The 27,537-nt window shown below is 40.5% G+C and overlaps 4 protein-coding genes across 4 annotated transcripts; 2 read left to right on the forward strand and 2 right to left on the reverse strand.

Annotated features, from left to right (window-relative positions):
- Window positions 1–1,379: 1,379 nt before the first annotated feature.
- LOC103361243 (RING finger protein 222) lies at window positions 1,380–2,569 on the reverse strand. Its single transcript, XM_008287273.1, has 2 exons — window positions 1,838–2,569; window positions 1,380–1,792 (listed from the first exon to the last, which is right to left on the reverse strand). Exon 1 carries the CDS (start codon window positions 2,538–2,540, stop codon window positions 1,914–1,916), a length of 627 nt encoding a protein of 208 aa, XP_008285495.1. The 5' UTR covers window positions 2,541–2,569; the 3' UTR covers window positions 1,380–1,792; window positions 1,838–1,913.
- Window positions 2,570–4,432: 1,863 nt separating this feature from the next.
- Window positions 4,433–13,314, forward strand: ndel1b (nudE neurodevelopment protein 1-like 1b). The gene is made up of 9 exons (XM_008287274.1): window positions 4,433–4,528; window positions 7,114–7,210; window positions 9,169–9,322; window positions 10,016–10,164; window positions 10,283–10,419; window positions 10,528–10,695; window positions 10,791–10,882; window positions 11,317–11,462; window positions 11,677–13,314. The coding sequence occupies exons 2-9, from the start codon at window positions 7,125–7,127 to the stop codon at window positions 11,765–11,767; spliced, it is 1,023 nt and encodes a 340-aa protein (XP_008285496.1). The 5' UTR covers window positions 4,433–4,528; window positions 7,114–7,124; the 3' UTR covers window positions 11,768–13,314.
- Window positions 12,628–18,165, reverse strand: LOC103361249 (acyl-CoA synthetase family member 2, mitochondrial-like). The gene is made up of 17 exons (XM_008287279.1): window positions 18,149–18,165; window positions 17,808–17,876; window positions 17,003–17,198; window positions 16,540–16,668; window positions 16,261–16,314; window positions 16,053–16,171; window positions 15,762–15,924; window positions 15,525–15,620; window positions 15,291–15,442; window positions 15,106–15,197; window positions 14,949–15,025; window positions 14,765–14,872; window positions 14,529–14,680; window positions 14,254–14,395; window positions 13,990–14,100; window positions 13,829–13,897; window positions 12,628–13,712 (listed from the first exon to the last, which is right to left on the reverse strand). The coding sequence occupies exons 1-17, from the start codon at window positions 18,163–18,165 to the stop codon at window positions 13,662–13,664; spliced, it is 1,797 nt and encodes a 598-aa protein (XP_008285501.1). The 3' UTR covers window positions 12,628–13,661.
- A 1,132-nt stretch (window positions 18,166–19,297) lies between these two features.
- atp5pd (ATP synthase peripheral stalk subunit d) lies at window positions 19,298–24,197 on the forward strand. Its single transcript, XM_008287276.1, has 6 exons — window positions 19,298–19,384; window positions 19,724–19,862; window positions 22,440–22,536; window positions 22,701–22,772; window positions 23,123–23,185; window positions 23,856–24,197. The coding sequence occupies exons 2-6, from the start codon at window positions 19,741–19,743 to the stop codon at window positions 23,985–23,987; spliced, it is 486 nt and encodes a 161-aa protein (XP_008285498.1). The 5' UTR covers window positions 19,298–19,384; window positions 19,724–19,740; the 3' UTR covers window positions 23,988–24,197.
- Window positions 24,198–27,537: the final 3,340 nt, after the last annotated feature.

Consider the following 27,537-nt stretch of genomic DNA (forward strand, 5'->3'; position numbering starts at 1 on the left):
ATGCATTTTTAAAGCTCTCGTGCTTTGAGTATTTCCATGTTCTGTAACTTTATATGACATTTTAGAGGGAAACATTGTTGTTTTACTCCACTGAATTGATACTGACACCTACTTCTGGCCTTGTTGGGGTCACTTGTCTTATTTCATATGAATTATTAGCAGTTCTATCAACACTAAATCTCCTCTTTTTGAAACAGTCTAAAACAGATTTATGAGTGATAACTTAGTTTGATAATCTGAGTACATTTTCCATCGCTGCCTGCAATCTTATCATAGTTTAGCTAATCTAGTGTTTAGATTAGCAGGAGCATACAGGGTAAAGGTTGAACACCTGATTCACTGAGCATTTTATTTTACTCTTAATACTTTCATTATTTGATAGTATTATCTTGTTGCCTTTAAACTGGTTACTTTTCTACATTTACAACTATACGGTTATTGTCGCATTGTGACCATGTGTAATACGTATAAATCAATTGTAACTGCACTTAAACATGTTGAGAAAGCAGGTGTCAGCAGAGTAACCTGTAGGACCAGCCCAGCAGGACGACTGAAGGATTGCCACAGGAGGAAACTAGGAGTGTACGTGCATGACAAGATCGTGGCGATACTAAAGAAGCTCAAGTTAAGAACAAATCCTTAATTTGTCATAAATCTCCACCCCAAGATGTGTAATGCACTGCACCTGTGTTAAGTATGTAAAACAGTGTTTTAACACAAAGAATGACTAACATTACACCTCTGTCAGAAATCACTTGCCATAGTAGATCATTTAGAATGCTTGTAGAACTTCTGTTTTCTCATTTCTCTCTGTCCCGTCTCAAACTGTATTCTGAAGGAGTTAGCGGTAATCTAATGCTTCGATCCTGCAGTGTCTCTCCTTACAGCAATCAGCCGGGCACATCTCATCGCCGTCCGCTCTATCTCCTTCCAGACTGCCATGGGTGCATTAATTATTTCTTACTGAAAGTTTTCAAGGCGGCTCTCTTTACACTGTCTTTATACCCACCACAAGAGGAGCCAATCACGTGCTGTTTAGGAAAGGGGATTTGATACAACCACTAATTCTCTCCAGGTATCTATAGTGAACAGGTTTCCACTTGATCAGCATAGGATTAAAGTTTAAAAATGTGTGAGCACTGTTTAAATGTCAGACTAAACACAGTGTGGGATAAAATGAGGTCTGTCAACACACTCTGACTGTTTTATTATTAAGCCAGGCTCAAGCCAAATGTGACCCCTTCACGCTTTCTCTTAAGGACAAGCAGACACACTGAACAAACCTGAAAGTGGGATAGAGGGTGTCTGCTGCTTGGAAACAAGGCATTCAACAACAGGGTAACACAACAATGAATTGAGCTGCTTTAACAGCAGCTAAGTTGGGTTAAATAGTTTTTATTGAATTTGTCCTGACTAACAGTTTTAATTGTTAAATTCTGACTTTTATAATGCCCACCTTCATTGTATTCACCAACTTTTGGTACATTTGTTTCCACATATGTGCTTCTCATAAAACAGGTTGAACATGTCTAAGACAGGAATGCTAAACAAAAGAGTGCTGTCAAGGCTTTCCTAACCTTTGCTTTACACTGTTGCTGGGTAATACTTATAAAAAGACATGGGCATGCTTATAAACTCCTTCACTTTTCCACAAAATCAGGGAAAGAAATGACAGTACCTGATCACATCTTAAAAACTAAATGAGCTTGCATCTTCATATATTTACTGAATTGTACATTTTCAGTGGAATGATTGCACACTCCTTGATATTTTTCAGCCAGACTAAAAAAAACTACTTCACACGTTTTCCTTGACTGGTGGATTACATTAGGCGGACATCTTTCTGCCTTTAAATGTCAGTTGATCATCCCCTTATTGGCACTTAAAGTCAAACTTTTTCTTTTATCAAGGTGCTATGCCAACAAAATCCACGGTAAAGTTGCCGCCACTAGTGCCAGTACAGTAAATGCCGAGAGTAGGACGAGCAAGCACCGCGCTGTCGTACAAATCCTGCGTCTTCGCCTGCGCTGGGGCTGAACCACAGTCATCACAACACTGAGCGCATCTTCTTCAGCCATAGGTCGCCCTTGAGCGCTTATGATGAAGATCTGAGATGCATTATGGCTGGGGCTGATTAACCTCTGTCGGCGGACTCGCTGAGAGATGCCCCTGCAGCAGTGAGCAACCCAATTAACTCCACTCAGTGCGCTCTCCGTGGAGGCGCGCCGTGCGCTCTGGAGCGGTCCCAGTGGCAGAGGAAGAGGCACCTCGAGGGTTTGCCCTTCATCTGGATCCTTGTCTGCTGCGAGCGACACCAGCGCTTCCTTTTGTCTCTTGATGAATGTAAGATGTCGGCAGACGGGGCAAACAATCGTGTCTCTGATGTTTCCATCGCTGTTGATGCTCACCAGCGTTTTGACCAGGCAGTCGTGGCAGAATACATGTCCGCAGCTCAACGTCCGCTCAGTACCCGAGAGACTCTCATAGCACACTGGGCATTCCAGTGAGTCCTCCTGACTGTCTTCTTTGTAAAGTGCCATGCAGAATTTTGCAAAATTGAAAGTTTGAAAAAAGTGAATTCCCGGTAATTGTGGAGTGAAGCCCTCTCCGACTTCTTTTTTCCCCCTCAATACATGACTTTCTTTGCTTTTGCCAGTGGGTGGAGGCGAGAGCGACGCCTTGTAAAACAGGGCCTGCCACCTGAGGCTGCAGCGACTTGACGGATTGGTTTCCTGCTGCAATTCAAGTCCCTGCGTTGGTTCACATTTCATGTTCTATGACACACTGACTGACATTATTTAACTACTGACACATCTGAATACAATGTAAATGACTTTATGTTCATTCATCTTAAACTGAACTTCCCCAACTATTTGAAAATTGTGTCAGCTGCAGTTTGGTTGATTAATAAATTCAAATTGACCTTTTGAGTTGTAAAAGTGTAAAACTAGATTTTTGGGTTACACAGTGTTTACCACTTTCAGAATGCACAGTCTCAGTTACTGAAATAATTTCTGAAGACACAGCCACAATAAAATTTAATATGTATTAAAGAAAAAGCAGTTGCGAATGTCCATGTCTATTTTCTAAAACTACAAAAAATATAAATAAAAATAAAAAATAACATTGTGGGGCCGTTGTTTTCCAACAGTGTATTCTGGGAAATGTTCTAATAAGCTCGTCAAATGAAGTCAAAACGCCTCCAATTATAAGAGCTTGTGTTTTTAAGCTTTATAGTGGTCTTAAAAAATGACATTTTAAGCCTAATTAGATAGAAATTTGTAAAATGCATTTATTTACATTCATCAAACTATAAAATCTAACTTCTATTATATCGTCAGTGCATTGATTCCAGTGATATTTTTAAAAGACAAGAACAGAATTAAATTGTTCAGAAAGGTCAGCTCCATCATCAGGACTTAAACAAACACTATTCAGCAAAGTGACAAAAGATGAAGATGTTTTCAAAACTGAAGTCAGTGCTGAAGAACCCCTCACACCCACTCCACACCCTGAGGTGATTCAAGCAGAGCACCTTCAGTCAGAGGTGCAGGAATGAACACTGCAGGAGATTCCTTCTGTTAGCTGCCATCAGACTTCACAATGGGAAGAAATAACAACTCCTGCTGGACTCTTTGTGCAGGAAACACTTGTGACACGCATGTATACAAATGTTTATTCTATGCTAAGTAGACTTCTGAGACTGTTCCATATGTATTTAACTTTTTTTTATTATTATTATTTTGTGTATTGCGATTTTAAATATACAGTTGTTTTTTGCACACTGGACATATGTACATCCTTGTGGTTTTTTTTTTTTGTTTGTTTGTTTGTTTGTTTGTTTGTTTGTTTTTACATTATAGGTCTTCTACAGTTTTGCACATTGGATTTTTTTTCTATTTGTATACATAGTAGATTTCACTCTAAGTCTTCAGTACGTTTTCACACTTCAGTAAGTAGCTTTTGTGCAAGAAACATTTTCTGCTCATTGTTAGATATGGGTTCTTTACTGTTGCTCTAGCTGCTGTGACAAAGTAATGTCCTGCAAAGGATAAATAAAGTTTTGTGTATCTAACATCTATGAGAAAAAAAAAAGAAAATTCAGTTGCTTGTGAGACAAAAAAATACATCATTTTAAACAGGACCAAGTATTTTTTACTGCTGTGTAGCTGTTTATTTTCTGGCAATCATATGCCACCTTGTGGTGAATGAAAACTGTACAGTTGGTACAAATCTACAGTTTAAAAAAACAGAAAAGAAGAAAAAAATGGAAAGAAAAAGGTGTGGTTGATTCTAGTAGGTGACGTTTGTTGTGGCTCCGCCCAGCTCTGACGCACACGTGGGATTGCGTCAGCACGTACGTCCATGTCGAGATTTACGTTGGTTCCGGGAGACGCGTTGGCAATTTCCTAAACACCGCTGAGCTCAGTGTTAAACAAGGCCCGGCGGGGAGAAGGTGTGTGTCGCTGGGTGGTACACCGGCTGGACGGCGACTTGCTGAAAAGGAACACCGATTTGACATGAGCAGGTACCGAAAGAACGCTTGAAATGTTGAGCTGTGTCTGTGTTTAATGTTTGACCGGTTCCTCTAACGAGCAGCCGTGTTCAGCCGTCGCTCTCCGGTGTGTAACGGTACGAAGGCGACAGCTTATTTTCGGATGAAACGTCGAGAGGTGTCGGCTGTAATTTTTGCTTCTTACGTCCTCCATGTTCCCTTTTTGTAGGCGGTTTTAGTACAATTTAGCATAAGCTTCGTTTCTGTCAAACCGCAGACTATCAGATATCGACACATTGACAGCAGCTATTGGGTTCGCTACCCAGGTAAATAACAACCTGTTAGGCTAAATACTGGGTGTATTAGCTGTATGATCAGTTTAAGGTGTCAGTTTTACAGTAAAAGGCTCACTTGGATCACTATACTTGATTTAAGCTAACCTCTAGCTTTCTCTGAGCAGGGTTGCATGTCTTTCTGTTGGCAAATCTATAGCACAAGGGAGTAAAACACAGACCCAGGTCAGGGAGGGACTGCCACCACACCCTGCAAAGCTGTGGGTCTGATTATTATTCACATTAGAGCAACCAACAAGACTCCAATGACTCCATCTCACCCCTCTCTTAGGCCCCCAGTCTAAAATTGTGACTCCATCAGCAGTTAAATTCTTAGTAAGCACTTAGTCATCTGCATCAAAAGAGGATGTAGAGACGAGAATGCGGGAAAGGGGAACTCTCTCTTCACTTACCTTCCTTCCCCTGTCTGTAATTTCCAGGCCCTGCCTGTCCTGGTATTGTTACAGCATACAAATAGATCCAGGGGTCAAGCTGACATCACACCAAAGATACTGAGATGAAGCACAACAGGAACTGTCATGAATTCTGGCAGAGTTTCAGCACTTTTCTTGTCCTTCTAAGTGATGTGTTATGTTACCTTGTCCTCATCTGTCCTAAAAATGTCCAATACTGTAGCTTCGGTAAGGGTACATCTCCAATGCCACTTTTGATTTTGTCATTGGTCAGTAGGCTAATAAATAGTCATGTCCTCTTTGAGGGAGTGTTTGTCCTGTATAGTGCTTTGATCTCCATCACCATGGACACAGTTTCCTGTCACTCATGTCTTTGGAGACCTGCAGGGATCGATAGAAAGCAGTGTATCCCATTCAGGCCTCTTAGCATCATAGCAAATAGAGATCTGCTGGGTTTGGTTTCTGTTTATGATCAAAGAAACATTCTTTGGTACTTTCCTGCAGGGCTGGGAAGGTTCCCATTGGTCATACGATACAACAAACATGTTATGTCATTAACGGCTTGGGAAAGTCTCTCTCTCTCCACCCTTCACGGTGTTTTGGTCTCCAGTTTCCTTTGCGACCTCAGGAGTAGCGTTCTGACACGTGAGTTGTCCTGTGGTCTGAAACAGTCGATGACGCCATCTCAGAGGAATGTTTAAAGGAAAGAGCAGGCGGTCTTGCCTCAGAGTCGCCATCCCTCTGAGTCCAGACCATCCTCTTCTTAGCAAGAAACATAACACATCCTCCAGGCTAGTCAGGTCAAAATATAAATTGTTACAGTAACATAACACTAGCTGTTACTATTTATGCCACCACTTTTTGCACAGACAGTTTAAACAATCAAATCAAATTCTGCATTCCTTATAAGTAACTACCTTAAATTGTTGCACATACTTTCTTTGACTTTCAGCTCAGCTGAGGGGTTTCCTGTGTTTTGTCCACTGCCTGCCGGACCTATCAGTAGGAAATCCTTATAAGCTCAAGTCGGATTATAAATACTCCTGTAGCTACTGCAGTGGTACTGCTGGCAGCAGCAGCAGCAGCTGTATCCCCCCCCCAAAACGCACACAGCGGCCCTTTCCAGATGTGTTTAATAATTTCCTGAGCAGTCTACCTAGATCATATATTTATAGAGTTTAATAGCTTACAAGAAAAAAAAACTGTCTATCAAAGTGCTAATTTTGCAAACAGGACGGAAGACAAAAAAACTTGTAACACTTGATTAAATTTCAGAAGGGATCTACATTAGACAGCTTTCATCTATTTGGCATTAGCTACACTTAATTAGCGTTGATTAATGGTGATAAGTATGTTGACATCACATGAGTTGAGCTGTAAGAAGGTTAAAACGGAATGATTTATTGAGGCTGCCTTTTGTACAGCATGTCATTGAGGCTGTTCACTGTCAAAGAAAGGCTGACAATGCTGGCCGCTCAGAATTGTTAAAATTACGTTGGTAAATAAAAAAAAATAGCAATTCCAAAATTGCTCACATTTGGTTCAAGCTTTTTATATAGATCAGAAGATGTGCTTGGACAGTGATTTATGAGATATTTAGGATGAACTGACGTCTGAATGACATGATGATATGGCTAGGCCAGTCTGACTTTGTGTCTTTGCTTCTCCAGTGAGGAATGAGGGATATCTGTAATCTTGATTTCATTGATTGCTCAGCTCAGAGATAAGAAAGGAATGTGCTGTGCCTGATTCTGCATGCCAAAGGATGACACAATGGAAGTGTCATGCCATGTTTAAGACTTTTTAAGTTATTTATATTCTAAGCTATTATAGATATCTCTTAAGCTAATCATAGCGTCTCTTAAACCCTCAGGGTGCCCTGACATGGACACAGAGATGATTCCCAAATTTTCGTCAAAGGATGAGGAGGTTGACTACTGGAAGTCCCAAGCCCTCAAATATAAGAAGAGGTAGGCAACATTCATTCCTATATGACAACATTGCATGCCTAAAATTATTTGCTGTGGTCTGACACGTATAGAATATCCTCTTTATCCATGTTTTAACATCTTGTTACGATCAATCATGGTTTATTGTACATATGAGTGTCTGGCAGATGTTCTGCTGTGTTCTCATTGTTTTGTGTATGGAGAGTGTTACTGTTTGCTTACTATGCTTATTTTTGCAAATTGGATTATGTAACAACGTGTCCTAGTATTTTTCCTGGTCTGTCTTGCAAGAAAATTGAGCCAAACATCAGACAGCAGCAGTTAGCCTATTCAAAATCAAGAAGACCACTTTTTTTTTTTTTTATAAGTTGATGCTTACGTAATTCCAGATCATTATTTGCTGACTGTGGTTTTGTCTGTGGTTAGGAAAGATCACTACACAATTATTTCCCCATTATTGTCGACCAAATGTTTTTGAAATGTTGTCTCTGTTAAAAGCTTCAGCACAGAAAAGACTGTGTTTAGCCATATAAGGCAAATGACCTGAGCAGCTTTATGGAATCAGCACCCACAAACAGGCTGGCTTACTCATGAGGAAATGACTACATCTTTGGCTTCTTAAACAGAGACCGCAGCCTATGTTGGGATAGGCAGCAGTAGCATTTGTGAGTGTTGTATAAATCAAATTTGTTTTGTCTGCCTTTTCTATTTGTGGAGTTGGGGCCCAGCATACATCCAGAGGAAGTGTAAAACTGCACAGAAGGAGTTAAAGTCCGGGTGGTTTGCTGAGAAATTCCTTCTGTGGGTACATGGGGGGAAAAAAACATCAACCCATGGAAAAAATAACTTCAAGCAGCAAGTTCACCATGGCTTTTCACATGTTTTGGAGCATACGTCTTCTTAATAGTTGTAGCATGCAGTGTTTCTTAATGAACGTACTAAAGTTCCCTACCCAAAGTGATATTTTTAAACTTACCTTCTTACACATTTTGTTGTAAATAGGCTACTTTTATGTCATCAATTCATTATCAGAAATGGACTTTCCAGCATTCAAACATATACTTAACACTGTTTCAGTCACACATATAGAATACTATTGGTTATTTTAAACCTTACAAAGTGTTAGGATGGACAGGCCCGACTGTTAAAAAGGGAAGTTGTAGAGGCCAGCGTGCTGATCAGGCAGCCTCTGTGACGCTGGTATGTGTGGAACGACCCCGCACAACAACTGATTCATGAATTCCAGTACTCTGTAGAGCCACTGAGAGGCCAGTATCCCAGTACAAGTAAGCCGATCTCAGACCAGTGTTAGTCACAGTGACATCTTGACAGGAGAAAAAAAATAGGATGTATTTAGATTCTATAAACTCTGAGATAAGTGAATGTTTTTTCCCCCTCCTCTTCCACCTTGAAATGTAAGCTAAAATAAATATGCACACACCAGAGTTATTTTGTGTGTTTTTGCAATCTCTACACGGGGTCAGGACAGTGTGTACACACGTCCTGTTATCCTGTTTCTTTGCCCTCTCATTTTCTCTGCACTCCTGACCTTTAACCTCTTCCACAGCTGAAGACACATGACAACTTGCCTGTTTTTCTGAGCTACTTTCGAACCACCTTCTGTCAAAGTTCAGCTGTCTCTTCAGAGCTGTATATTTAGAATGCCTAACTCGACAATGCTGAGCTCAGTATTTCCTGTTTGACAGAGGCAGGAATGAAGGTTAAAAATCTACAAATATCTGACTGTCCTTTCATGCAGGTTTATTTCCGGCCATTGGGGAAAAAAAAAAAGCAGCTACCAGAACGTGCTTGAGCTTGGTTTATCTTACCAAACAAAAGCTGTCACTCTTCTAGAGCTCATATCCACTGTCATTGAGCTGGTCAGCTGTACAGAACACAATGGTTGATGGTGGACAGGGTAGCTGGTGTGTGACAATGACTGTTTATGTTTTTCATCACTCTGTTTGTGTACCTTCCAGTTGCCATGAAGCCCAGGAGGAGCTGCAGGAGTTCCAAGAGGGCAGCCGAGAACTGGAGGCTGAGCTGGAGGCACAGCTTGGCCAGGCCGAACACCGGCTTCGAGACCTCCAAACTGAGAACGAGAGGCTGAAGAACGAGCTCTCTAACCTTAAGGTAACTGGACCTGCTGACTTGCCATGTAGCTTATTTTAGAATGAATTTTGTTGTATCGTCTATGGGTTGCGACACCACTAAAGTTAATTGTGGTTACTTAAGAGGTTATCTGAGCTCTGTTGGGATCCTGAACACAAGGTCCAGTGTCTTATTTGTGTGGGAGGTGTTAATAAGGCATGGTCTTAGGTAATCCTACAGCACTCCTTAATTGGATGTCAGGATAAAGAGGAAGAAAATAGAAAACTGCAAGGACAAGTCTGGTTCTTAATCACAGCAGGGCATTGTGTGCTCACTGTGACCCTTTGGTGATCATGTACAATGTTGACTGTACTAGTTGCTGGACTATACACTGAGCAGTTTACCATCTAAGTATTGTGATTTTTCACTTGAGTCTTTTTGCTGCACCTATTACTAAAAATGGAGTGTACAAATCAACCAGTGAGAGGCCATGAATGATGCTTTCCTGTCTTTGTCCCTCAGAGGCCACAATAGAGGCATGCAGCACTGCCTGTAATTGTAGTGTAAAGTAACTCAGGGCAAATGAACCATTGGGCCTCCCCAGGGAACAAAGAGGCCCTTTGAAAGTGAAATAATGTAACTGTATATGTAACTGCGTCTTTGTTGCCCCTCATTTGAACACATAGACTCACTTGCAAGCTCTTCTCTCTTCTTCACTCTTTCCATCTCTATCAGGAAAAGCTGGAGCAGCAGTATGCCCAGAGTTATAAGCAGATTTCAGTGCTAGAGGATGACTTGGGCCAGACACGCAGCATCAAGGAGCAGCTACACAAATATGTCAGAGAGCTTGAACAGGCCAATGACGACCTGGAGAGAGCCAAGAGGTCAGAATGACATGTATTGTGCAAAATAATGAGTAAATGATGAACACAGATTTTCTAGCGATTGTGCCAACACTGCAACACTCACAAAACAGTCGTGTCTATTACTTTGTACGTAAAGGGCAACAATAGTGTCTCTTGAAGACTTCGAAGGCCGTTTAAACCAAGCCATTGAGAGAAATGCCTTTCTGGAGAGTGAGCTGGATGAGAAGGAGTCTCTCCTCGTGTCTGTACAGCGGCTGAAAGATGAAGCACGAGGTAAGGACAAAGCAAAGAAGAATGTATTCTGCCCTTTCTCAGGCATGCAGCCATCTGTGAAAGGGCAAGTGGGGGAATGCTTCATGAGTTTCACTTTGTCTTCCGCAGATCTGAGACAGGAGCTGGCAGTACGGGAGCGGACTACAGACAGGATGTCAGCACCCAGCTCACCCACATTAGACATCGACAAAATAGATTCTGCAGTACAGGCGTCTTTATCCCTTCCAGCAACACCTGTAGGAAAGAATATAGAGCACCCCTTTATAAGCTCAAAAGGTTAAGACGAATCCCACTCTTACATCTACGTACTGTTTTGAAATCGATTTAAAATTCTGTAATGTGTGTACTAATTTTGGCATTTTCTGCTCTAGCATTGACCAACGGCTGTGGCAGCTCTTCCCTGACTCCTTCTGCTAGAATCTCAGCTCTTAACATAGTTGGTGACCTCCTGAGAAAAGTTGGGGTAGGTCTTTTTCCTTTAAAATAAATCACTTTTTTTTTCTAGTCTCTTTCAGTATGCAGGTGTTATTGTTTCTTTGCTCACTAAGTAAATGCAAACAGTGCTTAAAAGACCCCCTCCAGTACAAATCAACTTTTGTTTACCTTGTTAACATATTCCTGTGGTGTTTTTTTTTTTCTTTCTTTTTTTTTTAATATGCTAGAAGATAAACATAAAACCACTACCCATTTTTAAAAACATAAATTCACACTGACCTGTCAACTTGCAGCGTTGACAAGTTTGGTATTTTCAGATGAGTTTTTTTAGGGGTTAAACCAACAACCAGAGAGGGACTTTGAGATTTTGGAATAGGTAACAGAGCATTGAGAAGCAATGTGTCCTCAGAAAATGCTTATAAAAGGTGTAAATACAGGCTGCATTTTGTGCTTTCCCACTAGGCCTTGGAGTCAAAACTGGCTGCTTGTAGGAACTTTGCCAAGGACCAGGCAGCAAGAAAAAGTTACTCCACAGACAACAGCACACTCATCAACAGCAATGCCACCAAGTTCTCACACTCTCTACATACCACTTACTTTGACAAAACGTAAGTCCTGAAGCATGTGTTTCGTTCCTCCACTCACTGTTTATTTTTCTATGGTTTAGTTTAACAAACACACATATGCATAAAATTGGTCACCTAAACTCAACTATGCTGAAAAATCACCAGCTTATTCTAAGTGGCTCTGTGCATATTAGTTTTTGCTCTGTACTTGTGTACATGTTTGCTAATATTGTACATGTCCATGTGGCACCTGCAGCACTGTTAACGGATTAGACCCCAGCTCCCTGACCTCCATGGCATCATCCAGAGCTGTGTCTCCACCAGGCATGCTGCCTTTGAGTGTGTGAGGCGTCCCCACCCCACACAAACCTCGATTGAAACTCCTGTCCACACAGCGCAACGTGGGAACAGAAATGACTGTGTGTGTGTCTGAGAATGAGAGTTGGAAAGGAAGAGTGAAGTGTGTTTGACTGTTTGGGAAGAGTGCATTTTCGAACTCGACGTGTGAAAGAGAGGCTTGACTATACAAAGAATTTGCCTCCAGTTTGCAGCTCTCAGTGCATCTGTGAGTAGGTGCACAGTTGTTTGTGCAAAATCTGCCTACCACATACTTGCATGTGCCTAAAGCTGTACTGTATTATGCTTGTATGAATGTCACTGCAATGCGTTGCTCTCCAGATGTCAACTGTGGTTCATCTGATAACTATCCCTGACAAAAGGTCCCTAACAGACCACAGCTTCCTTTTTTTTTAACTTCTTTTTTCTTCTTGTATGTTCACTTAAATTGCACAGTTAAACTCATTTCTATTTAGAATGTATTATATTTAAAAAGGGACGTGTTCATATTTACTAATTTATCTCACAGTATGCTTTAAAATCCAATTTTCCTATTTGCTTTTTCTTTGCATGTGTGCATATGTAATATGGGGTTGGAGAAGTATGGGTAAACCTCATAGTTACAAGAATGACCGAAGTGAATGTTGATTGTTCAAAGCCATGTAGCCGCAGTGCAGTCGTTCCTCTTGTTACTGGCTGAAAAACTCTTGGAAATATCAGCTGGTTCTCTCCTCTGGTTTAAACCTGCAGATAAACAAACTGCTCCACACGGGTTTTTACTGCAGTCAGGTTTATTCTTCTGTGGACATCCACTGACTTTTTCAAGGGAACAGTTTTGCCTTTTTCCTTTTTTTAATGTGTCATGTATAGATTTTTTTTTGTATCTTGTTGAAAGCTTATTTACCTCATTGTGATATGTTGGAAATGACCCACTGTTGAAAATTGATATGTGAATTTGGCTCTATAGAATCCCCCAACCATACAGTAAACTACTCAAAGCAAAACGGTTAAAAGTGACTCAAGGATCCTTGTCGACACTGTCCATTAGTTTTGCCAGATATATCTGAAGTGATGTCGCGTTGTGGCCTTAGTGCCATGCAGCACATTTGGTATTTATCTGCTTTTGTATGATGTTAATTTGGTGTGACTCTGATTTTTTTTAGCAGGTGTGATATTGACTCTGCATTCATTTTACTAAGAATGAATCCATTTCCCCCCTAATTTCCTTCATCTTCACATATCTTTGTTACCATCTTGACAGCTTGGAGTATAATTCAAAGGCTTCATTGTTATTTAATAATATGCAATGTCACTTTGAGCACTGTAGGAGCCTGTTACAAAAGTATGTTCTACAGTCAGTGTATATAGGTTGTATAGATGGTAATTTTGCCTACGACGTTGTACATATTGACATTTGGCACTAAGGTCCTATTTATTTCAGATTCTGTATGGCATGTGGTCAGATAATGAGTTTTACTATTATACAGTGGTTAAAGCCATTGTACTATGATATCAAACTGTTTGTCAGAATTGTTTAAATAAAGATAGAGATGATGAATATGGTGTGTCGTTTGGATTGTATACTATAACTGAAGAAGGTATTCCTTCATTGTACAGTACAAAGACCCGTCATTTTCTAAAGTTCTCAGTCAACTCTTGTATATTTATTAGTAAAGTTTGCTCAGCTGTGACACGGTCATTACAACTGTACAGTGTTTAAACTGTAAATATTCAGATTTCTTCTTCAAGCGAACAAAAAAAAAATGTACGTCATGGAAATATTAAGATTTTCATACATCCAGAATTTTAAAAAAAACAACTCCAAGATAATAAATAACAGTCCTGCAGTTGGTCATGTATGTAGTTTTGGAACATTTTCAACACTCTCAGTCAGGGTCCACAAGATTAAAGGCCTAATTTCTCCTCCATTGCCTCCGCTAATTCGATCTTCTTGATCTAGATAAACAGATCAGTTTCAGTTCATAATAATCATATACATATACTGTATTTATTAAGCATAAATCACAACACTTCTTTGTATGTATGTTAACATGAAAGCAGACATTTTCTACCTTTCCAGAGCCAGTCATAGGGAAGCTGTCCACAAATACCATGTAGTGTGGGATCTTGAAACGAGAAATCTAGACAAAAAAAAAAATCCCAAAACATCAGTGCACAAACTGTACAGATATTCTCTGGACTCCTGGCTGTTTTATCTATAATCTCCTCTAACCTGGTCTTTGCAGAACGCTCTTATCTCTTCTGCACTGGAGGTTTGGCCCTCCTTCAGTATGATGCAGGCACACACCTGCTGGCCCAGCCTCTCATCTTTCACTCCAACCACCTGGGAAGCAGAGAAGGAGAATTTAGCCATACCACCACAGATTACTGAAGTATGTTTATTTAGAATATGTTTTCATTGATTTGATGTTGTTTAAAACAACAACAAAAATGGTAGTCTGAAGAATTGCTACCCTCCAGCGGTTTTAAATCTCACCTGCACCTCCTGCACTTTGGGATGCTTACAGAGAAATTGCTCTATCTCAGCAGGGTAGATGTTCTCTCCGCCTCGGATGATCATGTCCTTCAAGCGTCCTTGAATGCTGCAGTAACCCAGATGGTTCAGGCTGGCGATATCACTGTGCAGATGAAAATTGTAAATAAAGCATTTCCCACAAGGAACACTGTGACCCCTGCTGCACTAGTGCACCTTTGTATTTCCTCTTGTACATTCACTGTACACTGTACACAATACCTCAAAATCCATCTTACCCAGTCCTGTACCAGCGGTCTGGGGAGATAGCCTCTTTGGTTTTCTCAGGGTCGTCCCAGTACCCGAGCATCACACAACTGCCTCTGATCATCAGCTCACCTGAGGCCCCTACAGGGACAATCTCCCCAGTGTCAGGGTTCACCACTTTGGCCTATTGTTAAGATATATAGATATACAGTATGTAGAGTGTTATGGTGATGTGTGCATAAAGGTTTGTGTGAAAAAGAGGGCATACCTCAGTGTGATTCATGATGCACCCTGAGGTATTTATCTTCAGCTCCTCGTTATCTAGTGGGAATCCCAAAAATGTCGCAGGGCTGTTTTCAGTGGCTCCATAGCCAATCTGTTAAAACATGAGACTTCTCTTCAAAGTGTCAGTCGGGCATTATTTGAGGAGGTACAGGAATGTGTCCTCTCACCATTATCTCTTTGATATTCATGTCTGTTTTCAATTTTCTCACAATCTCAGCAGGGCACGGCGAACCTCCTATGAGCCCTAAAACACAGCAGCAAAGGATGAATCACATGATGGCCAAATCTGACACAACATATTCATCGTGTCATCAAATCTCTTACCAGCTTCAAGGGATGACAAATCATACTTGTGTAAATGCTGTTGGCTGAGCATGTCAATGTACATGGTGGAAGTGCCATACACAAAATTGCACCTTTAAGTGAAATAAATACATGAATGGCAATCAGTGAAAGTGCATATTAATTTAAAGCTGGAGTCAACATACTGGAAGTGATGAGCACCGTACCTCTCTCTCTGAATGGCCTCTAAATTGGCAAGGCTGTTGAAGCTTGGAGAAGGGAAGACCAGTGTGACACCATAAATTGCCATGCTCAACCCCCCAATTACAGAGCCAAAGCAGTGGTACATGGGTATAGGCGCACACACTCGCACCTGAGGCTGACGGCGAATATTGAAAATAAGGTTATTCATAATTCACTGTTTGTGTTTTCTTCAAATCAAAAGACAAATATGGACTTACTCTCCAGTCGTAACCCATTCGGCGACCCAAGAAGTAAGCATTATTTACAATGTTGTGGTGAGAAAGAGTGGCTCCCTTTGGACTCCCAGTAGTACCCTAACACACACACACACACACAAAAAAATCTAATAAATTACTTGATCTAAATTACTGGTGGATCTATGTGATCTCATAAGTTTAGCCTAAGATAATGCAATATGTGTGTGTCGCTGTGAAAGGTGCAACAGTGAAGGTTACAGATGTGAACTGAATGTTGATGGGATCATCGAAGGACAGTTTGCTCTGCAGATCCATCAGCTCTTTGTGGTGCCGAGCCTCCCCTGCTTGCATCACGTCCTCTACATGGAGCATTCCTGGCTGTCTGCTATCGGTCACAATTACCATACGCAGGTCTGGCACCCTGGCAGACCCAAGACAGAATCTCTATGTTTCATTCAGAACTGCAGTAGTTATACATTTTGAAATTTTGAAGAATTTAATGTCAATAAAGGAAGGACATGTATTCAGTCTGACATTTGGCCATCAGACCTGGAGCTTTTGATCACGCCTGACGGTGCCGTGTCGATCTCTGGGCAGATCTCCCTCAGCATCTCACAAAACTTGTGGGTTTGAAAGTGGCTGGGGCACACCACTGCTTTACATTGCACCTACAGACAACAAATCTGTTTTGTTCCATTTGCATCTTTCAGGCTTGGATAATGTGATCCAGTACAGGCTATATGCCCATATGCCTTACCTTCTGAAGAGCAAACTCTATTTCCTTCATTTCATAAGCTGGGTTCAATGACACCTGCAAGTTTAAGATCAAATTTATTGGAGGGATTTGCAATATACACAACATAATGCATGCAGTAGTCTTTTACTATGGATGTATAGCCATATTACATCATGCTTTGCATGGAAATTATGGGAACAGAAAAGATACACAACTGCTCCTCTGGAGAAGGTACTCGTCCTTCTAACTGACACCTGACAGCACAGTAACTGCTACCAAACAAACAGCTTATAAACTGACCAGTATAATTCCAGCCTTGGCTGTAGCAAACTGGAAAAGGATCCACTCATATGTGTTCGGTGCCCAAACTCCAAGCCGATCACCTGGCTTCAGGCCCAAAGCAAGGAGGCCAGAAGCCACCTTGTCAACCTGCACAAAAAATAGACAATACTTTACCAAATGTAGAGTGAATTGATTCAATTATTCATTTTGATGAATACTTGAATTGATTTGTTGAATTGATTTAATTCATTTATTGATTCAAGACAAGTCAATTACAAATAGTGTTTTATGTTCCACATAGAAGTCATTGGGAGGTGAGGATGAGCCTATTTTGTCTTTCTCATTCTTATGTTGGCATTAGAGCTACATAGACGTATTTTCACTGCATAGAAACTAAGTAACTAACAGACAATCAAACTCTAAAATATCAACTGGATACATGCCAATAGCATAAAAACATAAAATAGTATTTAAGACAGACATCGTGCTGCAGTTGTGCAAAGGTTTTCCGGATGCCGTCCTGCAGAAAGACCACAGCTTCACGGTTGGGCCAGCGTTGGGCTGTGGCATCCAGGCATTGGCTTACAGTCAGGGGGAGCAGTGAGACGGAGGAGGTGCCGTGGACATAGCTGGTGGTCAGTGAGGGTTTGTAAGGAGGACTGTCCACATGGAGGGAGCTGCCATAGAAAATAGTGATTGAAAAAAATGAATAGGGGTCAAATACAGTGAATATCTTAAGCACTCTCCTTTACTGCATTTTTTTAAGATTTTGAGGAGAATTCCAACTGATTATTCACAGTTCTTCTATGACATGGAATAAATGCGGCTGTTTAATCAGTAAACAGTAAAAACATACACTATACCAAAATGATCGGGCTTACTCTCAGTCTTAATAGCCAAGAAAAATCCAAGCATGAGCTGACTAATGGAAGAAAAAATAATCATTTTAAAGACTCATTGCTTCAATGCACTGACGCGACCACTAAGACAAACAATCAAATGGAACAAAACTGAGCTCATATTATTGAGAGACAGAATGCATGAATGCCTGAAATGACCAAGCAAAGATATTTACTGCCAACTAGAATTCCTCATTGTTTGTCTTATATAACGTTTTTTTCTGTTATAAAAGTGCAATTTCTTTTTAATATGCTCAGTAATTAACAGCTTAAAAAAGTTGTGTTCACACTGGTGCATTTTTAAGCAAAAGACCACAAACACCTGTCATAAAAATGTGGGAGAAAAAAAAGCTACTTGATCTGTAAATCAGAGAAGTAAAAACTTACCGACACCACTGGAGCAAACTTGTGCTGCACGACTTCCATTTCATGCTGTGTTTAAATCCATTCACGCATCTGAGATAAAAAGCGCGGGACGAAATTAGCGCCGACATTGTCTCAAATGTCACACAGTCAATAAATTTCAGCTGTATCTTAACACAGTCAGAAAGCGGATGGGTAGTAAATGAATGAGGCTTGCCAACAAATGACTTGGTTTAATATGTTACACTGTTTGTAATCTTTAAGTTCCACTCGTCCTCAGAGTACAGAGTACAAAATGCCCCCAAGTAGAACAAGTAAAACTGGGTACAGCTACAAGAAGGGCTATAGCATAAAAACACCTGTACCTGGAAGGTCCAGCCATTGGTGAATCAGTACTCCTCGATATAATTACACAAAACAAAAGAACACTTCAAGCAACTGTGAAAAAGGTGTTGGAAGTCATAACTCAGTGGATGGATACAAGAAAATTTCCAAGCCACTAAACATCCCTTGGAGAACAATCAAACCCATCATAGAAAAAGAAAAAGAAGAAATAGAATTGCTAGTGCACATGTGTGATTCTGCCTGGAGCGGGCCATCCTCAGAACCTGGGTGACTGTGCAAAAAAAGAGACTAGTGACTGTGCAAAAAAAGAGACTAGTGACTGTGCAAAAAAAGAGACTAGTGATGGAGGCCACCAAGACACATATGACTCCTCCTAAGGAGTTTCACTGTTTTGCACGTATGCACTTATTTTGCACTTTTTCTGTTCATGTTTTGTTTTTATTCTGTACTATCCTTGTCTGTGGTACTTGTCCTATTAGTCTCTTCTTCTCTGCTTTAGCTTGTTCTAGCCTTTTTCTGTGGTTCTATTGTAGCATTTTACTCTGGTCTGCTGTTTCCTTGGTTCTAGTTCATTCCTCTCTGTTCTGCCCAGTTGGAAATAAGTTCTGCTATTCTACTACTATTCTACAACTATAAAAAGTATTTTCATTAAATCTGGTTCAGGGATTCATGTTTTCACTGAGCTGTCCTCTAACACCTCCATCAGGTCAACATTTGTCCACTACTTTGGTTTATGATCAAATGTCACAACACTTAAGAGATTAACTGAGATAATAAAGAGCCAAACTAAGACAATGTCATTGCTAACCCTTCTATCTGCACAGCATTAATAACACTGGGAGTGTCTCCATATGCTAGTAGTAAAGCATTTCACTGCGCGTTATACCATGTATGACTGTGTTTGTGACAAATAAAGACCTTGAATCCTTGACTCCTGAATCCTATATCAGCATCCACCTGTCTGTTTGAAACTGTCTCCTGATTGGATCCACTCACTTGGATCAACCAATCAGGTTGCTGGACACCTACCTGTGAATAATATAACTTCCGCTTGTAACATAAACGGAGATAAGTGGTCTTGAGTGGTCGTTTATAGATGACAAATGTAGGGTTTTAGCTGATAAATCGTGGTTTGTGTGTGTAAACCCCCACCAGCAGATGGCAGCCTTGTCCCCACACTGCCTCTTGTGCTGTTTACATCCGTTCCGCTTCCTGTCGTCGCTATACTGGAGTTTGTGTGTTGTCACAGACTGACGGTACGTTGCACAAATATTCAACTGTTTAAAATTATCTCAGAAGATACAGGAAACAACAACATGTTAGAAAATGGCTGTAAATTTGAAACTTCTGTTTAATTTTCAGTTCGTTCTCGGTGTTTGTGCCTTGCTAATGTTAGCCATGTAAGCTAGCTAATCTAAATGATGATTAATAACAGTGAGGGGCAGGATACAGAGGACAGTAAAGTACCTGGCTGTTTGTGCACAGAAAGTTCAGTCTCAAGAGCATAAAGAGCAACACTTGTCAGAAAAGATGGATCAACGTTGTTTCATTTTCCCTAGTAAACTCAGTCTGGGCTTTTCCTGTTGTCCCTGCAGTGAGCCCATCCTGAAGCATGGCTGGGAGACGAGCTGCTCTGAAGACCATTGACTGGTTGGCTTTTGCAGAGAGGGTCCCCCCCAACCAGAGGACCATGTTCAACAACCTGAAGACAAGGAGTGATGCCATTTCTGCAAAGTTTGTATTCCCACATGCTCGAAAGATTCTCTTGAATTAAGTGTACACCCTCCTCATCTTATTTTGTACTTCCTCGATTCCTTCCCTCAACACCTCTCCTTGCGTCTTGGTCCCTCTCACCTGAAATGTGAGTGGAGGTGGCGAGAAAAAGGCACGAGGAGAGAGGAGTCAAGACAACAGGGGTTTAACTAAATGAGACATCCTCATCTTAGAGTTGTGCTTTTAAAGACATGATATTAACAATGATGTGTGGCACAGCTTAATCGCCCGTCTGGTGTTTTTTAGTGATCTCTGTCTGAAGAAAAGAACCATGATCGTGATAGCTTACAGTATATATTTACGTAACACTCAATTTACGATGTGGCAGAATGTGACATGAAAGTACAGATGCCATACATGTTTAATCATTTATTTAACAGGCGTCCAGTGAAGTACAGAAGAGTTGTGGCACACTAAAGAGTGCTCCAGAAGTAAAGAGTGACATATGATGTGATTTTAGTGATAAGTATTGTATATACATATTCGACAATCCTGCGTTCATTGCTGTTTGTACATTCTAGCTGCATCTTTTATAGCAGTGGTTCTCAAGCTGGGGGTCCCATGATATTTCCAGGGGGTCGGTAGATATTTAAAAATAAAATAATAATAATAAAGCCTACATTTATCAAACAAATTTGTATTAGGGCTGTCAAAATGAAAAGTATACACTTCTTACTACTCCCTTTTTGAACTTGTTAATATTCTGATTTGGTTATGTGGTGTTATTGTTTTTGACTCTCTTTAAATGCTGTTTTTCCAGTCATTTTCTTTTGTTTTTCTTTAATTTGTTTGAAATAAATTCAGTTCATTCATTCATTCAAAAGAAAATTAATGTGTTAATGTAAAGAGATTAATCTGTGGAATAAACAAATTCATTTTTAATGCATGAACAACACAGTTATTACTCATGATATATCAAAAATTCAAATTGGGGGGCTCACAAACACAAACTTATGTTATCTTGGGGGTCGTGGCTCAAAAAGTTTGAGAACCACTGTTTTATAGCACTGGTGCAGTAAAGATTTAATCAAGGACACATTGATATAGCTGTGCATTCCCACCTGTAAAATTCCCAATCCTCTCTCTGCGCTCTGTAACACTGTAAAAATGGCACGACAAAGAGCCCAAGGTTTTGACCCAAACTCCTTCGGTCCCACGCCAGTCGAAGCATCTGCACGATGTACTGGAGCTGGTTTTAATGTTGTGGTACATGTATATATGCTGCTGAAAAACATAAGGGAACGCTTAGTCATCACAGTATAACATTAATTCAGCTAAACTTCTGGGATCTCAATCTAGTTAGGAAGCTTAAGTGATTGTGAATCCCCCCCTCAGTGGGTTAATCATTTTGTTTTCCACTGCCCAATCATTGATGTACACTGTGTAACTTATTAAGAACAAAATGGTCTAGGAATGAAGTGTTTCATTGTTTTTTTTTCGAGCAGTGTATGTTCTTACACACACAGTGAGCAGACATATCCTCAGGAATTCCATGGCACACTCTTGAGGCATTGTGGTGCAGGTGGTGGCGGTGAAGTAGTGATGATCATCTCAAAGCAAGAAGCTCCTGTGTTTAAACTCCTTGTCTCTATGAGTGGTGTGCTAGGATGGAAGCCTGAATGAGTCTGCATGTTGTAAGTGGGTACACGTAATAAAAGAGTGAGTCATTTAAAATTTACAGTAGAGTAATGACCAAGGGTGGCATGGTTGCACTGTTGTTCTTACAGCAGTTTGCATGTTTTTACTGGCAGAAGACTCCGAGACTGGACTTTGAGATGTGGTCCTGCATCAGGGCTTTGGAACTGTGCCACTGTTAATCATCAAATGCATGAGGACTCTGTTACAGACTTTTCAATGTAATTATGTACTACACATGTCTGCACAGTGTACGGAGTGACTTGCTCATAGTTCTTAGAGTAGTTGGTGATGGATACCCGTGGTTGTCCTGCCCCCCAATCCGCTAGCAAGTTTATCAGTAAGTGAGAGCACCTGGCTGGTCTATGTTGTGGTTCACTTACAGGTCTTCATGGATTTGCTGATTTTTAGTAATTTGCTAAAATGTCTAAACACTTTAATGTCACAAGCAGGGAGGGATCAGTTGAGCAGCTAATCAAACTGAGAATGAAACATAAGTCCAAATTCAGTTTTGTTTTTTAATGGCAATGCATCGTTTCCAAGCAATGCGCTGTCATAACACTATATCCATTCCTCCTGTTTATAACCTTTGGAGTGCTCACACACTTCAGCACTACAGCTGTGATGTTAGTTAAGTCTGTGTTGATTTAGGGCCACTTTGTCATTCAGGTCTGCTCTCTTCCTTCCTCAGTCCAGAGACAGGCATGTTAGATTAATTATTCTAAATTGACTGTGCATGTAAATGTGAGTGTGAATATTTGCCTGTGTGTCTCTGTTAGCCCAGTAATGGACCTGCAACGTGTCCCCACCTCTCACGAGTAAAGCTAATGCAGCAGCTTATAGCCAAGAGTTGGATCAGACCACTTTCAACAGAGAACTAAGGTTTTTAATCTGTGTTCACAGACTCACCGGTCTGCCTGAGAAGCCTGCTGCCATTGACTGGGCCTACTACAGATCTGCTGTGGCTAAAGCAGGAATGGTGGATGAGTTTGAAAAGAAGGTACATAAATTACCTGTTCATCTTGCTTCTAGGTGGTACTGAGGACTGAAAGCAGTGATATTTTAAATTTTCTTTAGTTTTTCCAGTGGTTTTGAAACTGTAATGACAGCATGTTGAGTAGCTTGTTTTTTTAATCATATGGACTGTTAACTGTGTCTCCGCAGTTCAGCACCCTGACGGTCCCTGAGCCTGTAGACACTCAGACGTCACTTATCAACACTCAGGAGGCAGAATCGGTGAGTGGGTCTGTGTTTAAATGGTGGATATATGGTATGTTTCTATGTGTCCCATTCCCAACAAAAACACTGAATGGATAAAAACCTCATTTTGCTACATGACGTTCTTCTTTTTTGCTAAATACAAAAGAGAGACAGTTTAAGAGACACACTAGCAATCACAGAGATGAATAAAAAGAGATAAATCATAACGTTTTAACTCTGTGTGACATCTGAGCAATTTAAATGAAAGTACTATCTAGAATATGCTTGGTGCTTTTATCTTTCATTTTGTTGGAATTATTGTTTATTTTTGCCGTATTAGCCATTGGTTTTTGTAATATGTCAACACTTCTTTTAATGTCTTCCAGAACAAAACAGCCACTGCCTATATTGAAGCATCCAAGGCTCGTATAACCCAGTATGAAAAAGAGGTGAGACATAGTATTTGTGTTTTTTCTTAAACGACCGACACTTCAGAAAGTTGCACCAGAAAGTAACACCACAGCAGGTATTACAATGGAGAAAGAAACGGCAAATAGTACATCCTGAAACACTCTTTTTCTCACTTCATGCTGTAAATGTAAAGCAGCTTTATCTTTACATATATACAGCCCGATTACTTATATTTTTGTGATAATAATAATAATAATAATAATAATTCACAGATGTGCATTTTGTCCGTACCCCACACTAAATATTCCCTCTAACACCATCATCATCTTCATTCTTTTGCTAACTCTTTCCATAATCACTTAGAAAAATACACATTTTGAAGATGGAGTGTATGATTCTGAAAACAATATTGTCATAAATATATGTTGATATTTAGCCAGTGAGCATATTTAGGTAGCACGTGCCAGATTTACCATCCCTCTCATGTCAACATCTCCGTCTCCTTTTCCTTCTGTCCTCAACGTGCACAGGAATAGTGATGTGTTGATTTGTCTGAGCCACCTTTGTTTGCTTCCCGTTTACGGAGTCAGGACTGTTTAGCAGCACTTTATTCAGAGGAAGTGTTTACTGAATTTGACAAAAAAAAGTGTATTGGATTAGTATCACTCTCTCTACCTTATAATAACTACCCCCTTTTTTTTCCCCCAGCTGGAAAAATTCAGAAACATGATTCCCTTTGACCAGATGACCATCGAAGACCTGAACGAGACTTTCCCAGAAACCAAACTGGACAAAGAGAAGTATCCATATTGGCCACACAAACCCATCGCTGATCTGTAAATGTACCACACTATCCATATTCTATCCACCGAGAAAAACCTGTACAGCATGTGTATACGAGTCTTGTTTTGTCCATTCAGGAGTTTCTAAAATTGAATTGTATTGAATTTTGTCTGGATCCACTGTGTGGATGGATTTTAAAAAAAAAGGAAAATCAGACATGATTTGTTTTGCATCTTCTTAATAAATCTTCAAAGTGAATTCTGAAAACATGGTGCAATGGTGTGATCAGTAAAACATGTTAGAGGTCGCCAGCGTTCACAGGCCCATTGTAAACAAGCCCACAGATCCCACACAGGCAAACAACTGTTATTTTATTACTGGATTTCTTCCCAGGCGTCATGAACTCAACTTGATCTGTTGGACCTTGTTTTCTTTCTAAATTTGGTATGAAATATCCTCCGACACTCAGTGAAAATCCAGCCCTTGTGGATACACTGATGACTTTTTAAGTACATACTCGGCCAAATCAATCTCAGCAGAAAGCAGAGTATGGTTTCCTTTCTTTGTGGGGTCGCTGTTGTCTTTGGGACTCTCAGTAACTTGTCAGTTTTCTGCATCAGCAGGGCACAAGCATTCTCCTCTTAGAATATTTGCTCGTGTGTGTAGCTAGGTACAGCTGCGCACACGCTTAGATTTATGCCGTGTTGCGTCGATACATGTTGCGCACTGTTACATTAGACAGATTCAAGTCGTCTGTCAGCACGCGGACAGCATGTCTGCAGAACAAATGATTGTCCAGCCATTTTATTGTGCAGTGTCAGTCTTGTTCAGGCTTTGTTATGACTACAGCATAAATCTACATTTCACCACAGCTGGAAATATGAGCGGTCTCTCTGGGATTGGAGAGAGACCTTAAACATAAAGCCTGCTTTTCTGTGCTCTCACTGCACTGTTATTATGGCTTTGGTTTGTGGGTTAATACTGTACATAGCCCAGTACATGGGTGCAGACCTAATGCTGATAAGTGGAGGAATGTGCCTCGACACTGTCACTGTCTAAGGATTCAGTGTCCAGTTGTTGCACAACACAACAAGCTGCTGCTGTGAGACACTTTCCTCCTGCAGGGGGCGGTATCTAACTGAGGGAGTGCAATGAAACAAGAGCTTCACTATGTACCTTACTGGGAAGACAAAAAGCTTTTTTCACAGATCAAGATTGTAGTCTGTGTTTTAAATGGCAAATGGACTCGTATAGTGTTTTTCTACCTTAGTGGTACTCAGAGCACTTTACAATGTTTCCCATTCACCCATTCAAACACACATTTATGAAATGTATTTATGAAATTACTTTTCATAAATTGCTTGAATGTTTTAGTCTGTCTTACATCAAAAACTGCTAATTTGCCTCATACCTAACCATTTGCAAACCAATCAGTCAGCACACATCTGCATTACTTAACCCAGAAGACAACAAGTTAGCAGTCATTTCTGTCAAACACAATATTTTTGCAATGTAACACACCAAAGACTTTTTTCAAATGAGTCTTACTTAATGTTATTTTCATACAGTGATCGTGTGAAACTGCTAAAAAAAATAAAAAAAAATAAGAGAATACTAAATGACCTTTATATTGCATATAAATGAATGGAAACAAACTGGACGAGCAGAAAAATAAGAAATCCTGGAGCTGTATTGTTTGTGAGAGGTCACCAGATGTGCATGATTTGCAGCTTATTAGCTAAAACTTGCAAACACATAGCAAGGGGCTGCAAGTGTGGGCTGATGTGATTTTAGTGATAAATATTGTATATACATATACAGCGTGGAGCGTGGGTTCTCTCCGGGTTCTCCAGCTTCCTCTCACACATTCCAAAAACACGTTGAGGTTAATTGGTGATTCTAGATTGTCTGTGGGTGTGAATGTGAGTGTGCTTGGTTGTCTGTCTCTAAGTGTAGCCCTGTGATAGACTGGTGACCTGTCCAAGGTGTCCCCTGCCTTCGCCCTAAGTCAGCTGGGATAGACTCCAGCCCCCCACGACCCTAGTGAGGATTAAGCGGTGTATAGATAATGGATGGATGGATGGACACATAGTAGGTATGAACTTAAAGATCCAGTCAACTGGAAAGGTGATATTTTGTTGAGCATTCCTAGTCATTTATCAGTCAGATGCCTGAAAGATGAACCAAACAAAAACACATCAAAAACTTACAAAGCAGCTATACCAATTGCCAAAATTATCCACCACCATCTGTCAAAGCAATGCACATGTAGTAGTTTTGATGCATATGAAAAGTGTAATGTTACATCAACATTTATGCCTCGCAGGACTGACAGAAGTAGGTGTGAAGACTGGAAAAATCCAAGTCTTTCAGCCAGCTTCACATTTTTTAGCAAGGTGAAGCAGAATTTCCCTGCCGTCACACTGTTAGGCTCCTGTTCCCTCCTGGCCACTTTCTCTCTTGATTTCTCCATTTAGACATGTTATGCATTCCACAGTGGAGCGGTGCTAATCCTCTCCAAATTATGTCATACCAATGAGCATTTGTGTCTTCAGCCTGCAACTGGGGAAAGTTGACGTGACTGCGGTGCCACCTGTGTACCGTTAGAGAAGAAGATGCTTTAGAATGAGATTGAAAAAGAAGAAGTGGAGCAGGGAATTTAAACACATTTTGAGGGAGCTACATAAATATTCTTTATGTTTAGCTGATTTGTCATGTTTGTGGTCTCATTCTGTCTCCTCGTTGCCTATGATTTATTCTCACAGGCTTAGAATCAAATCAGTTTATTTTTAGCTGAATGCTGTTAATCAGTTATGTTGGCCTTTAACCTTCTGCAGCACAAGCAGGCCGCTAACAACATAACAGGTTCCTCACTTCTGATTTAGGGTCCCTGGCTGCCACCTGTGCTGAGCTACTATGTGAAGCAGCTACTTGCATGCCCACATGTGCGTGCGTGACCCACTGCAGCTCTACTTTCCCTTGCCTCAGCCATTCTTTTCCCAGCTGACCATTCAGCTGTTGGCAACACTTGTCTACTTGATAACTGTTGCCGTAGCTCAGCACTCAGCACACTGTTTTACAACCAGTAATGATTTTAATGAAATCCCTCTGCCCCCGTCTGACATGTAACACAGAATTAATAGTCTCCAGAGTATCTTTTTTTAAAGGATGTATGCAGACAAGTGACTTAATTTATGCAAAAAAAAAATCGCATGCAAAATTAAAAATTCCACTTGCAGTTAAGAAGAGACAAAAAGGGTTTCAGATGTCAGTGCTGCTGTTTAGGCTCTTAAATCCAAAACTATCTTCATCTCACTGACAGAGCGGACTGACGTTGCATCATGTTGTCTTTATTGTCAAGAGTCTTTAAAGAAACAGTACGAAACATGTTCAAGAAAAGTGCCATAGTTTCATTTCTGAAGGCCAGTGAGAAATACAATGTGTTTGACACTGAGACACTGAGCTCTTCTGATATCTGTTTCTGTCCTGCGTTAGGCAGTTTTGTTGTGGGGTTAGATCTTCAGTGACTTTACACCTTTTATTTATGTTTTTTTTTTTGCAAAGTTGACCCACTTTTTAAAAAAAAAATGCTGCTGTGCTTATTTGA

The sequence above is a fragment of the Stegastes partitus genome, unplaced genomic scaffold (genome assembly GCF_000690725.1).
Source record: "Stegastes partitus isolate 25-593 unplaced genomic scaffold, Stegastes_partitus-1.0.2 Scaffold493, whole genome shotgun sequence".
Classification (NCBI taxonomy): Eukaryota; Metazoa; Chordata; class Actinopteri; family Pomacentridae; genus Stegastes; species Stegastes partitus.

What these genes read in the sequence shown, in the direction of transcription:
- LOC103361243 (XM_008287273.1), bottom strand. Translation starts at nt 2,540, where the DNA reads ATGGCACTTTACAAAGAAGACAGTCAGGAGGACTCACTGGAATGCCCA.
- ndel1b (XM_008287274.1), top strand. Translation starts at nt 7,125, where the DNA reads ATGGACACAGAGATGATTCCCAAATTTTCGTCAAAGGATGAGGAGGTT. An exon ending in GCCCTCAAATATAAGAAGAG is followed by an intron (nt 7,211 to 9,168) that starts GTAGGCAACATT and finishes TGTACCTTCCAG; the next exon opens with TTGCCATGAAGCCCAGGAGG. An exon ending in CCCCTTTATAAGCTCAAAAG is followed by an intron (nt 10,696 to 10,790) that starts GTTAAGACGAAT and finishes TTTCTGCTCTAG; the next exon opens with CATTGACCAACGGCTGTGGC.
- LOC103361249 (XM_008287279.1), bottom strand. An exon ending in GGCGTGATCAAAAGCTCCAG is followed by an intron (nt 15,925 to 16,052) that starts GTCTGATGGCCA and finishes TGGGTCTGCCAG; the next exon opens with GGTGCCAGACCTGCGTATGG. An exon ending in TGAATATCAAAGAGATAATG is followed by an intron (nt 14,873 to 14,948) that starts GTGAGAGGACAC and finishes ATGTTTTAACAG; the next exon opens with ATTGGCTATGGAGCCACTGA.
- atp5pd (XM_008287276.1), top strand. Translation starts at nt 19,741, where the DNA reads ATGGCTGGGAGACGAGCTGCTCTGAAGACCATTGACTGGTTGGCTTTT. An exon ending in TGGATGAGTTTGAAAAGAAG is followed by an intron (nt 22,537 to 22,700) that starts GTACATAAATTA and finishes GTGTCTCCGCAG; the next exon opens with TTCAGCACCCTGACGGTCCC. An exon ending in TAACCCAGTATGAAAAAGAG is followed by an intron (nt 23,186 to 23,855) that starts GTGAGACATAGT and finishes TTTTTCCCCCAG; the next exon opens with CTGGAAAAATTCAGAAACAT.